The sequence below is a fragment of the Eublepharis macularius genome, chromosome 14, assembly GCF_028583425.1.
Source record: "Eublepharis macularius isolate TG4126 chromosome 14, MPM_Emac_v1.0, whole genome shotgun sequence".
Lineage (NCBI taxonomy): Eukaryota > Metazoa > Chordata > Lepidosauria > Squamata > Eublepharidae > Eublepharis > Eublepharis macularius.
Window position 1 is genome coordinate 59919188 of NC_072803.1, and position 11867 is coordinate 59931054.

Sequence of the window (11867 nt, forward strand, 5' to 3'; positions counted from 1 at the left end):
TTGTAGGGATGGGGTCTCAGATGCTTCGCTAATGAGTTAAAGACCGTAGACTTCATCACTATATTGCCTTACATATTATCTGTTGTTTTAAATATGTACTTCTATGTACCATTTGTGCTCCATGTTGTCTAATGTCAGTCCTAGAATTGATTATGTTCTGTTTCAGTATTTTTTCTCCTCTGTATTGGATTCTTGCTAATACTATGTCTTTTAAACTTGTATCTATTTACCCTATGGCATTGTTTATGGAAATGTCCTTAATACTGTATTGTACCTGATACTGATTGTACTAATCTCATACTATGTAATCTGCCTTGAGTCTCAGTGAGAAAGGCGGACTATAAATGACATAAATAATAATAATATGAAAGCATAATTATTCAGCATTCTTAGCACTGGCTAAATCAACAGAAAACTGTACGGTCCATCATAGATCATCGAGGGAGAGCTGTTATGTGAGCCCATAAAAGTTTCTTACCCCAAATACAGAAAGGTCACAAGCAAGGAGCCCCTTCCGGAAAGAAGTCCCCAATTAATCCCACTTCCCGTATTTGCAGGCTTTTAGAATAATCTCTAAACAATAGAGAGGAGGTCTTGATAAGGAGCACACTCTTGGCTAACTCGTTATCTTGTTACTTCAGACACCATAAAAGTTTATCTAGCCTGTTTCATGCCCCTCTCCAGACCTGTTCTGTTCTGGGGCTCTCGCTTCCTTTCTGGCATGTCTATCAGTGTTTAGCAGCAAGCTCTGCTCAACACTTTCTGGCATGTCTAGCAGCAAGCTCTGTTTCTGAGCGTAGAGGCATTCTCTATGATCTTCTTGGTCAAATCCAGCAACTGTTCCCCCATATATCTGTCTATATCTGGGACACGCTGTGGCTGATGGTTTTAATGCCGGTTTAGTGCTTGTTTCAGCGTAGTTTTCTGCAGCTTTTTTTTGTTTGTTTAAAATCAACCCCTCTCTCATTCCCTAAAGATCGAAGAATCCTCCTTGGCCTCTGTTTCCCCCTTCTGAGTATAGCCAGCAATTTCTGCACAGCTGGTTTTGTGACTTATGGTGAATTTGGCAGGTGAAAGTGCGTTTTTGCCTCTAGCCTGTCCTAGAAGCAGGAGTGGTGGTAGTGAGGGAACAGTTCCTTATGCAGTACAGTACAGGTGTGACTGGAGTACGTGATAAGCCATTTGCCCCAAGCTTCCAGACTACCTCCATCACCCCTTTCCCTGACAAAATTATCTTTCTTGGCCTTCATTATAAACTCTTGGTCCTACGGAGGCGCATTAATCCTTGCTCAAAGAAATTTGCTTCCTTGGTACAAATCAAGACGCCTGGAATCTTATTTAGATACTAGCAACAACCAGAGCCGGCCCGCCCATTGAGGCCGGCCCAGCCGCCGCCTCAGGGCACTAAGGCACTGGAGGGGCGCCGGCCTGGGGGCAGGGGCGCGTGCCACGGAGCTGTCGCCACCGGCCAGGAGCGTTTGTTGGCGGCGGCAGCGTGGGGCAGCTGAGCGGGCAGCCTCCCGTTCAGTTGCTCTGAGGACCAGGCGCAGCCGGTGGCCAGGGCGGCCAGCTGTGCCTGGCCCACAAAGCAACTGAATGGGAGGGCTGGAAGGCCCCCCGCTCACGCACCAGCCCTGCGTGATGATGTCACACACAGTGACGTCATCACGCAGTCCAGCACACCCACAGAGGCAGCCCATAAGCTGGCTCAGGCACTGACAACGCTGGAGCCGGCCCTGGCAACAACGCCCGTTGTGTGAAAAAATACAACAGGCTCTAGAAACTGATTTGGCGGTTCCCCCTCCCAGCGGCAAGCGGGTGCTTCTCAGCGGCCTGGAAGCCAGAGCGGGAGGGCACTGAGGGGAGGCACAGGGAAGAGTGCCTAGGCCATTGATTCAGCAGGCCCCTTCCTCGCGGCAAGCGGGCGCTTCACAGCGGCCTTGAGGCCAAAGTCCTCGGCACTGCCCCTGTGCGAGGATAAAAAGTGAGTCAATACGGCTTGCCTTTTATATAGTAAGACTTGTACTCTGCTTTTCTCTCCATTGGGGACCCAAAGAGGCTTACGACGACGTCATTCTCCCTTCTTCCACTTCATCCTCGTAGCCACCACCCTGTGAGGTGACTGCCCCAAGATCATCCCTTGATCTTCCATGGCAGAGGGAGGATTCAAACCAGATTAAGCCTGCATCATAACCAACTTTGCTGTTGAGATTTTCCATACTTTCTTGTAGAAGCACCAGTTCCGGACCTTCAGAAGTCTGACGAGGAGCCCTACGACTCTCGGTTTGTCAAGTGGATGATCAAGAACAAGGTAAATACCTGTCAGGGCTTGCAGCGGCCGCCGCTGGGTGGGGCGCTGGGCAGTCTACTCCTGACATCAAAGGGGGGCCAGGGATTCTGCAGGACCCTGCTCTGTGGAAGGAGGGGCGGTATACATGACCCAGACTCCCTCTCAACCCACTCGCTGGCCTGCTCAACCTGTGCCACTCACCCTCTTTGGTCTCTGCCATTTCCTCCTCCTTCATCCACTCTCCTCCTAGCCTTTGCTCTCACACTGCTCTGCTTCCACGCCATCACTCCTTACTCACATCCAACCACCCCAGAGCTCTTCCCAGCCAGCTTTTATAGGGCCTTTTCTTAGCACCCCGCCCTCCTTGCAGGTCCTGCCTGCCAGGCCACACCCCTCCTTGGCCTCCCAGCATTGGCCTGGGCTGTCTCAAGCTGCTGCAGCTGGGGTAGCTGGCTGGGCTGCCTGGATCAGCAACAGCTGCGTTATGTTGGCTGGCTGCCAGGCCTCTCTGGCTGAGCTGATCACTGAAGGTAGGCCCAGCTGTGGCCCCTTGGCTGGCTGCCCAGCTCTTCCCACAGAATGCCTTCAGCAGCTCCACCTAGAGGGGCTTGGTTGTGAGCATCTCCTGAGCCAGGCTGCTGTCTTCAAGCTGAGGTGGAGGCTGGGGCGTGGCTCTGAGCTGCTGTGGCTGCTTCTCCTCCCTGCCAGGTAAGAGCTCTGTTTGGGCTGCTGCTGGGCCCCTATTCCCCCTGCCTTGGCCCTTTTCCTCTGGCCTGCTTAGCCCCCTCTTTTCCCCCTGGAGGGTGGGACTAGCTGGTCTCTCCCTGCTCCCTCCAGCCCTCTGAGGCTTTGGCCTTTTGCCCTTTCCCCCTGGAGTAGGCAGGTTCTGGACCTGGTTGCTGGCTGGGGCGGCAGGGCCGCTGCCTCCCGGTTGCCTCCCACTGTTCCTTCCTGGCAAGTCTGGGGGGCTGGGACTCAGACCCTGGACAAATACCCGCGAGCTGGACTAGCCCTCTCATTCACTCTGGCTAACATTAAAGGGTGGTAAATATTCAGTTATTCTAATAATGAGGGGAGGGGTCTCCATATTGATTTCCTGGCGAGTACCAGAATGATAGGACATTTTGGAGGTCTTTCATTCATAGGGTTGCCGTAGGTCGGAGGCAACTTGTGGCACATAACACACACACACACACACACGCACACCAGAATGAAGCCGGCTCCTGCCAAGTGGGACCACTGGTTCATCTAGCTTGGTCATACCTTCTTTGTGCGTTGCTGTTCCAGGGTCTTAGAATCTCACCGAGCCCTCCTAGTTGGAGATCAGGGCTTAAACCTGGCACCTCCTGCATGCAAAGCAGGCGCTTTTTGGCTCTGCGAAACCCCCCTCCATGTTCAGCTGCAGGTATCCTTTTGCCCACAAGATGCTGATGGTCGTGTGGGGTCTCTTCCATCACGTGCTTCCTGGGGTACTGGCAATGGAACCTTACCCTTGTGCCGTGCCACTAAGCTGGCATCAACAGCGAAGGGGCTATACGGCAGATCCTGTGAGATCAACAAGAAGGGGCCCTGGATCAGTGGTAGAGCCTCTGCTTGGCACGCAGAAGTTCCCAGGTTCAATTCCTGGCATCTCCAGTTAAAAGGATCAGGTAGCAGGTGATGTGAAAGACCTCAGCCTGAGACGCTGAGAAGCCAGTGCCCGTCTGAGTAGGCAGCCCTGACCTTGCAGGACCGATGGTTTGATTCAGTACGAGGCAGCTTCATGTATTCATGGGGAGGCTGGGTATGCTTAGCCAAGGGGAGATTGTTTTCAAAGGCTCTCTGGCGTGAGAGGTTCTTCCAACTTCCTGCTACTGCTGCATAAGAAATGGCAGGTAGAGTCAGGAGACAAGTTAGATCATCCTAGTTTTTAGGAGTCCTTCACGTGCCGCACGACTCCCTTTTCTGGCTTTGCAGCAACAGGCTAATGCGCTACCCAGCTGGAATGTGCAACAATGCAATGTCCTAGCTTGATGCAGAATGTCCTTTCTTCGGAACTCTTTAAGGAAAGGTAGGCTGTGGCTATAGGGAAGGTTTGGGGGTTAAGCTCAACAACAACAACAACAACAACAACAACAACAACAACAACAACAACAACAACAACAACAACAACAACAACAACAACAACAACAACAACAACATTCGATTCATATACCGCCCTTCAGGACAACTTAATGCCCACTCAGAGCGGTTTACAAAGTATATCATTATTATCCCCACAACAACAAACACCCTGTGAGGTGGGTGGGGCTGAGAGAGCTCCAGAGAGCCGTGACTAGCCCAAGGTCACCCAGCTGGCTTGAAGCAGAGGAGTGGGGAATCAAACCCAGTTCTCCAGATTAGAGTCCTGTGCTCTTAACCACTACACCAAACTGGCTCTCTAAGGAGCCAGAGGGCTACCACGTCTCTGATGCGTCGCCTTCTTTGTGGCCCTTCTTTTGGTTTTATTCAGTAGTGAAGATGGTTCCCACTAGGAAATAAACTATTAGTCTGATCCCGTTTCTGGTGGTGTGCGTTATTTTTCTTTGATGATTTCTTGTAAATTTGTATTAGTATAACAAAATATTGCAAATGCAAAAGTGACAAAAAAGAGTGAGGCATATAGCGATTACCTTGACTGAAACAAGAGCATCTTTACAGCCCCTTAAACAAAAACAGATGTTTCATAGCATAAGATTTTGTGGATTGGAGTCCACTTTATCCTTAGCCATATGAAGCAAAACTGTATTTATTGACTTCAGTCATCCCCCTTCATTCTCCACAATGGGGACCCAAAGTGGCTTTATGTTTTTCCCCTCTCCTCCATTTAATTCTCACAATAGCCCTGCGAGGTAGGTTAGGCTGAGAATGTATGACTGACCCAAGGTCACGCAGAAACCTCCCATGGCAGAGCGGGGATTCAAACCCGGGTCTGCCAGATCCTGATCTGACCCTAACCACGACACCATTTGGCTCCCAGCCTCCACCTGCCAGGTGAGGCTATTCATCCTGCAGCACTTGCAATAAAGCTGTTGGTCTATTGCAGTAAACACACTCATGTGGCACCTCAAAAACCAATTAAGCAATCAACAGGTGAAGTCAAAGGATAAAAAAAACACCACTGGATAGAGAATACACCGTTTTAATAAAATCTCATGACCAGAAAAAGTAATAAATTATGAATTCACAGTAAATGCATTTCAGCAGGCAGAAACCAAAGTCTTCACCAGACTGGTCAATACATCTGGTTTCTGGTCAGGGAGGCTTATATACCCCATGCTTTTCAGGATTCTGGGTGAGATTTTGTAATTAAATGTGTATATTCCTTAACCAGTATTTATCATTTTTGTGTTGACCTTTTGGTTACCCAGTCTGATGTTTTGGTTTCAGTTTTCTTCTTCTGTTTTTGGTTTCAGCCATAAAAGATTAACACAGCTGAGGACTAACCACTCAGCAGTTGATCTCGACTAAATTACATTCCTTGCATAATTGTACGTAAAAATACTTCTATTTCAATGATTGTCAGTCCCACAAGAGTGTCTATCAGTGGCCACAATTGTGAGAAATGCAACCTATTGTTATAAATGGATGGATAGTTTTGCACATGTACTTTCTCCTAGAATAACACTAGTCCAGTCATCAATGTGTTTTCTCTCAACCCTCCCTAGAAAATAGAAAGCAGTTTTATTCCTTGTCATAAACCCAATTGTCATTCTTAATGGATAAACTACCATCTCAAATAAGATCTGAGTAAGCCTTGAGGGCAATTTAACACTATTTCTAGCAATTAATATGTTACTGGGTTTCTGTTGTAATCATATAAAATGTTTTATAGTAAAGAAATGTACCTGTGGCATCTCCTTCTGTCTCTTAGCCAGGCCATCTGTTTTCCGTGACAAAGATATGTACAGTACAATCTTAAGAAGTCTGAGCAGACTAGCTTAGCATTGTAGTGTTAGGACACCAAGCTCGATCGCTTGTATTTTTTCTCGCCTTTCCTCCAAAGAATTCATGGTTTTGTCCTCACAACAACCATATGAGGTAAGCTAGGCAGAGAGAGACAAGGTCCCAAGAAGCAGGATGGGGATTTGAACTCGGGTTCGCGCACTCCCAACTCCGACACTCCAACAGCAGCACACTACCAGCTCTGACACGTCCCCTACAATAGAAAACCACACGGCATTGTTCATTGTCTTTGTGCGTCATACAAGACTGTACACAACAGATGGAAGAGGAGGGAGGGGGAACGGGAATGAATGAGCACCTCTCCTTACATGTCGCCTTCCACCTCCACAGGGTTTAGCAGCCATCCCAGTCTCGGCCTTCTACAGCACTCCACAGAAGAAGAACTTTGACCGTTTCATCCGGTTCTGCTTTGCAAAGGTGAAATATCCAGAGCAATAAAAATGAGAGTTGACAGCCGCCTTAAGATGTTGTGCTCAGGGACATTAAGAAGGAAGTGGGGCTTCCTGAGCCACAACCCCCATAATCTTTAATTCCTACTATGGGGCTACTGCATTTCTTCTTGTCAGTGTCTGGATAAGGGGTCCTCCCTTGCAGGGTTGTTTTTCACCAATTGGACTTTTTGATTCTGTAGGATTCTTTATGAGGAAATTGTCTATATTTGATTGGTGATGTAGTGGACAGTGCATATTAGGACTATTGGGATGCATTATATACCTTTAATTCTGAGTTTAGCACTTTAGCACGTTGCACTTTCTACATAAAATATATTTAAGTTATTTATAACTGTATGGATACATGTGTTCTACTGCCAGTTAGCGGTTTTGTTGTTTGGGAGCTCTTTTGCATCTGGAGGAGCCCTTTTGGATTTTTTGTGTAACGTACCTGGATAAAGGCAAGAGGGGAGGGGAACATAAGAACATCCGAAGTTACTTTATACCAATTCCAGCCATTTGTCCATCTGCTCTGATTGGCAGGGGCTTTCTGGGAACAGCTTTTTCCAGCAGCTGCTTGCTTTGACTGGAGATCCCAGTGGCCTTCTGCATCCAAAATAGATCCTTTTCCGTAGCTACTTTCTCTCAGAGCCAAGCTACAAGTGACGCCTGACACAGGTTGGACACTTGTCAGCTTCCCTCAAGTTTTGATGGGAAATGTAGGCATCCTGGTTTTACAGCTTGGCTCTCCATTACAGCTGCAAGACCAGAATGCCTACATTTCCTATCAAAACTTGAGGGAAGCTGACAAGTGTCCAACCTGTGTTAGGCGTCACTTGTAGCTTAGCTTTCAAGTCAGATTGCCCGTTTGAAGCTGCCTTGGACTGAGCTAGAGGGCAACTGTGCTACAGGCTGCTGTAGCTCCTTCTGAGCTGGCATCTGCAAATGCTGCCATTTTATGAGTTGTACATGAGAATGTGACATTTTATGCAATACTGTCAAGGAGAAAATGCTTGCTGATGGTTTGCATTGAAGAGGCAGGGGACCGAGATTGAATACAGGCATCTTGTTCAAGAGAAGAAGGATGGGAATTTTCTGTTGGGAATTTCCCCACCCGTCTTCCCTTCTGTTGGGAATAATGGACAGCCAGTTAGAAAAAAGTTTGGAACACTGTTTTTATACTTTGGTACAGCAGCAAGAGTACTTTATGCACAAAAGTGGAAAACTACAACATTGCCTACAGTGGAGGAACGGTTGACAAAAGTTTTGGAGTTTGCGTTAATGGCAAAACTTACTGCATTAATTAGAGAAAGGACATTAGTTAACTTCTTGACTGAATGGAAACCGTTAATAGACTTTTTACATGAAATCGATAACAAGGATTTGATGACATCTGGATTTATGGATTAAGAAACAGGAACAACAGAAAAAAGAGGGGGTTTGTGACTAACTTAGAATAAGTGGGACTCTGGAAATGATATATACCTGTTGCAGAGAAAATCGGAACTCAACTTGTAGTGTAATTTAGGGGTTTTTTGTTTTCTTTTTTTCTTTTCCTCTTAATTTTATAGATATATGCAGGGCTTTTTTTCAGGGGGAACGCGGTGGAACGGAGTTCCGGAACCTCTTGAAAATGGTCACATGGCTGGTGGCCCCGCCCCCTGATCTCCAGACAGAGGGGAGTTGAGATTGCTTGGCGGCGCGGAGCGCAATCTAAACTCCCCTCTGTCTGGCGATCAGGGGGCGGGGCCACCAGCCATGTCACCATTTTCTCCGAGGACAACCCACTGAGTTCTACCACCTCATTTCCCAGAAAAAAAGCCCTGGATATAAGTATTGTTAGTGTGTTATGTTTAGAATTGTGTGGGTTTTTTTGTTCTCTATGTTATTTATTGTGTTGTGGTGTGTAGTTTATAGTTTAAATAAAGAAAAATTTTAATACAAGAGAAGAAGGATGGGCATGGAAACGTAGGATAGAACATGGCACTATATATGTTTCTCCCAGCCTGGTTCGCATCTGGCAATGGAGCAAGGCTGGAAGAAAAGTGTCTGGAGTGACAGCATTTGAGGAGGGTGAGGGTTCAATGCCCTTAATCTGAGGACCTCTTTCTGGTGCTTAAAATTTAAACACAAGCAAACTTATGAGGAAACTACGAGAAGAAGTTGCGGAAGAATATATAAGACGCTGGGAGAAATTTAAGAATTATATGGGAAAAAAGTGGGACATTAAAGGGAAATTGTGGTCTTTGGATCCTTTTTAAGGGGAGGATAGAGCTCTGTTACTTTAACTGAATATATAGAGAGAAATTTTAACATTATATTGGAAAAGGATAATATAGTTTGTGATAATATACCAGGCTATAGCGATGTATTTTGCTATAATACACTAGGTCATAATAAGACGAGATTTATAGGATATACACCAGAATATGGTATATTGTAGGACACTATATATTAAACGCCTAATTTAAGTTATAAGAGGAAAAAATGAGACAATATATCTTAAAGTAATGCTGAAAATAATAATTTTGAATGTTATAGACATGATATAGTAGATATATATTATTTTGGATATGGAATATTATAGGTTATACTATTATAGAGTATGTTATTATAGAGAGTGTATATGTTGAGTAATAGAATATATGATTCATTGCTGGAATATACTGGATATTATATAATATTAAATATATGATACATATTGTTAGATTATATTATATGTTATTGGATAGCTATGTTATATAGGGTTTAGGATGGTTAAGGATTATATATTAAGAGGTAGTAAAGTTAATTAGATGAAGGGAATGGAAAACTGTCGGAAGTCAACAGAAAAGGGGGGGAAAGGGGGGGATATTACTATATGGGGGAGATAAAATAATGTGTTGTATGTGTGAATTGATATAATGACCCATCCAATAAAAATTCTTATAAAAAAAAAATTTAAACACAAGCATGCCGTTAAGTGCATGTGCATGCACACACACAGTTTACACGCACACACTACTTTATACTTGAATGGGACAGGCATGTTATGATCAAACACAGCTGCTGCTGTCTCATCTCTCCTTAGTGCAAAGAAAAGGGCCGGGTTCAGAATCTTGGTGATGCCGACGGATGAGTGTGGCTGTGTTACAACTTTTGCTTCTTCCTTAGGAGAATGCAACTCTAGATGCCGCCGCTGACATCTTGCAACAGTGGAGTCAGATGAAACCTGGTCAATAAACAATTCCATTTCAGCAGGCTTTGTAGCCAGAACTTGCACAAGCGGGGAAGGAGGCCTCTCTGCAAAGTTTCCTGCTGCTGCCAAACTGCATCATGGGATATCGGAGGGCTGTGCCCGTTGGTGTGTGCAGAGAAGGTAATGACCTTCTCTGCTCCCCCGGGATTTGTGAAACTTCTGCACATATTGGGGTAATCCTAATGGAGGCTATTTCCTTATTGCTTTGATTCCAAAAGCACCAGGATGTCCTGTTGGACATTCTTCATACCAGTGCCAGAGAGAAATTAAATTAATGTTTGGAAAAGCTTTGCTTGGACTAACTACAATTTGGTGTGTTCCCCCACCCCCTTTATTTTGTGTAGCCCCCGGCAGATGGATTGTAACCCTTCTATAATGCTGTGGGGGGGGGGGTTGCATCCTGAGAGCCAAGCTACAAGTGAGGCCTGACACAGGTTGGACACTTGTCAGCTTCCCTCAAGTTTTGATGGGAAATGTAGGCGTCCTGGTTTTGCAGCTTGGCTCTCCATTACAGCTGCAAGACCAGGATGCCTACATTTCCCATCAAAACTTGAGGGAAGCTGACAAGTGTCCAACCTGTGTAAGACATCACTTGTAGCTTGGCTCTCATAGTCATTATCAGTTTCTCCACTGGTGGAGAGGGAGGACTGTTTCTGCCTCTTAGTGACTCTTCTCCCCTATCCCTAAAGAGTTGGATGGTTAATGCCTTTGCACACATGGCATTGTTATAGTACAGGCAAAGCAGGGAAATGGGGTCATGCCAGCTAGCCTTGCCTTTCCCACCCATGTGCATAGAGTTTGCACATGCATCGATTCTCTTTCCGTGATTGGGAGCCCTTGAAAGGCTGTGTTGCACAGTTTGGACATATGTATGCTGACACTGGGCAGAATGCATTTGGACTGGAGTATGTTCCTGCTCTCCCTTTGCGCATTGTCTGCACCTGGTTAAGTGCATGGGCAACTCCTGTTGGTCCAGTGATTCTCCCTGTTTTGTTAAATTGCACTCTAGGAAAGCAGTTAAGCAAATTGTATTTCCGATTACCAATAAAGGAAATGTTATAGAAAGAAGGTTTATTTGCATTGTGTATTCATTGGATGTGGAAAACAGATGCAAGACTGACCCTAGGTTTGTACAAGTGCACATGGATTGTGTTACAGTGATGAGATGCATCCAGTCCACTGCAGTCCATTTCAGCCCATGAAGGGGACTGCTAGGCCATAACATAACTAGTGGGATAACTGAATTTACTTAGAAGCCTTATATCCTGTTTTTCAGCCCGATCCGGGCCAGTAGGGTGATGAAACTTTCCTTTTCCAGAGAGGACAACTGCACTTCAGTAGCAGATCTCAGTGCCAGCCTGAGATTAGTAACAGCGAACATTTTTTCACATGTGCTATGGAGAGAATCTCTACAATACCGACAAGGAAATTGTCCATAGTTGGAAGCAGTAGCTGCCTTCTGTTTTCATTAGTTTAACATTTTAGGATGCTTTATGGGGTTCCATGTAAACCCAAAGAGTTTATGTAACTCCTCTTTTCTCTTAGGTTACAATGCCCATGGTGCAGAGTCCTCCCACCCTCCTGTCCTCCCACCCTCCACCAAGTTTCAGGCAGATTCCACTTTGGGGGGCCATTTTATGGCCTCCCAAAGAAGGTGCCCCTATCCACCTCCACTCCACTATCCCTATGGGGGAAATAAGAGAGGCTTGTCTGGCTAAGCGTGGCATTTTGCATGCAAAATGCCCCCAACTTTCAGGGGCCCATCTCCCACCTGTCCTCCCACCCTCTACCAAGGCTCAACCAGATCCCACTTTAGGGGGCCAAATTCCCCCACCACCTACAGAGATGGCTGGCCGGCCAGCCCCATTGTTCCCTATGATGGGAACCAACTGCACAACAAAGAATAAAACACAAACACACACTG

General features: G+C 46.1%; 1 protein-coding gene across 4 annotated transcripts in view; it reads left to right on the plus strand.

Annotated features, from left to right (window-relative positions):
* The window catches only part of KYAT1 (kynurenine aminotransferase 1), a 53644-nt gene extending 43230 nt beyond the window's left edge, over nt 1-10414 (plus strand). For all 4 annotated transcript variants that reach the window (XM_054998123.1, XM_054998124.1, XM_054998125.1 and 1 more), the window contains 3 exons: nt 2232-2311; nt 6605-6691; nt 9859-10414. In XM_054998123.1, coding sequence (XP_054854098.1) covers nt 2232-2311; nt 6605-6691; nt 9859-9927 — 236 coding nt within the window. In that variant the 3' untranslated portion in view covers nt 9928-10414. The remainder of the gene's footprint in view (nt 1-2231; nt 2312-6604; nt 6692-9858) is intronic.
* The last annotated feature ends 1453 nt before the right edge of the window (nt 10415-11867 follow it).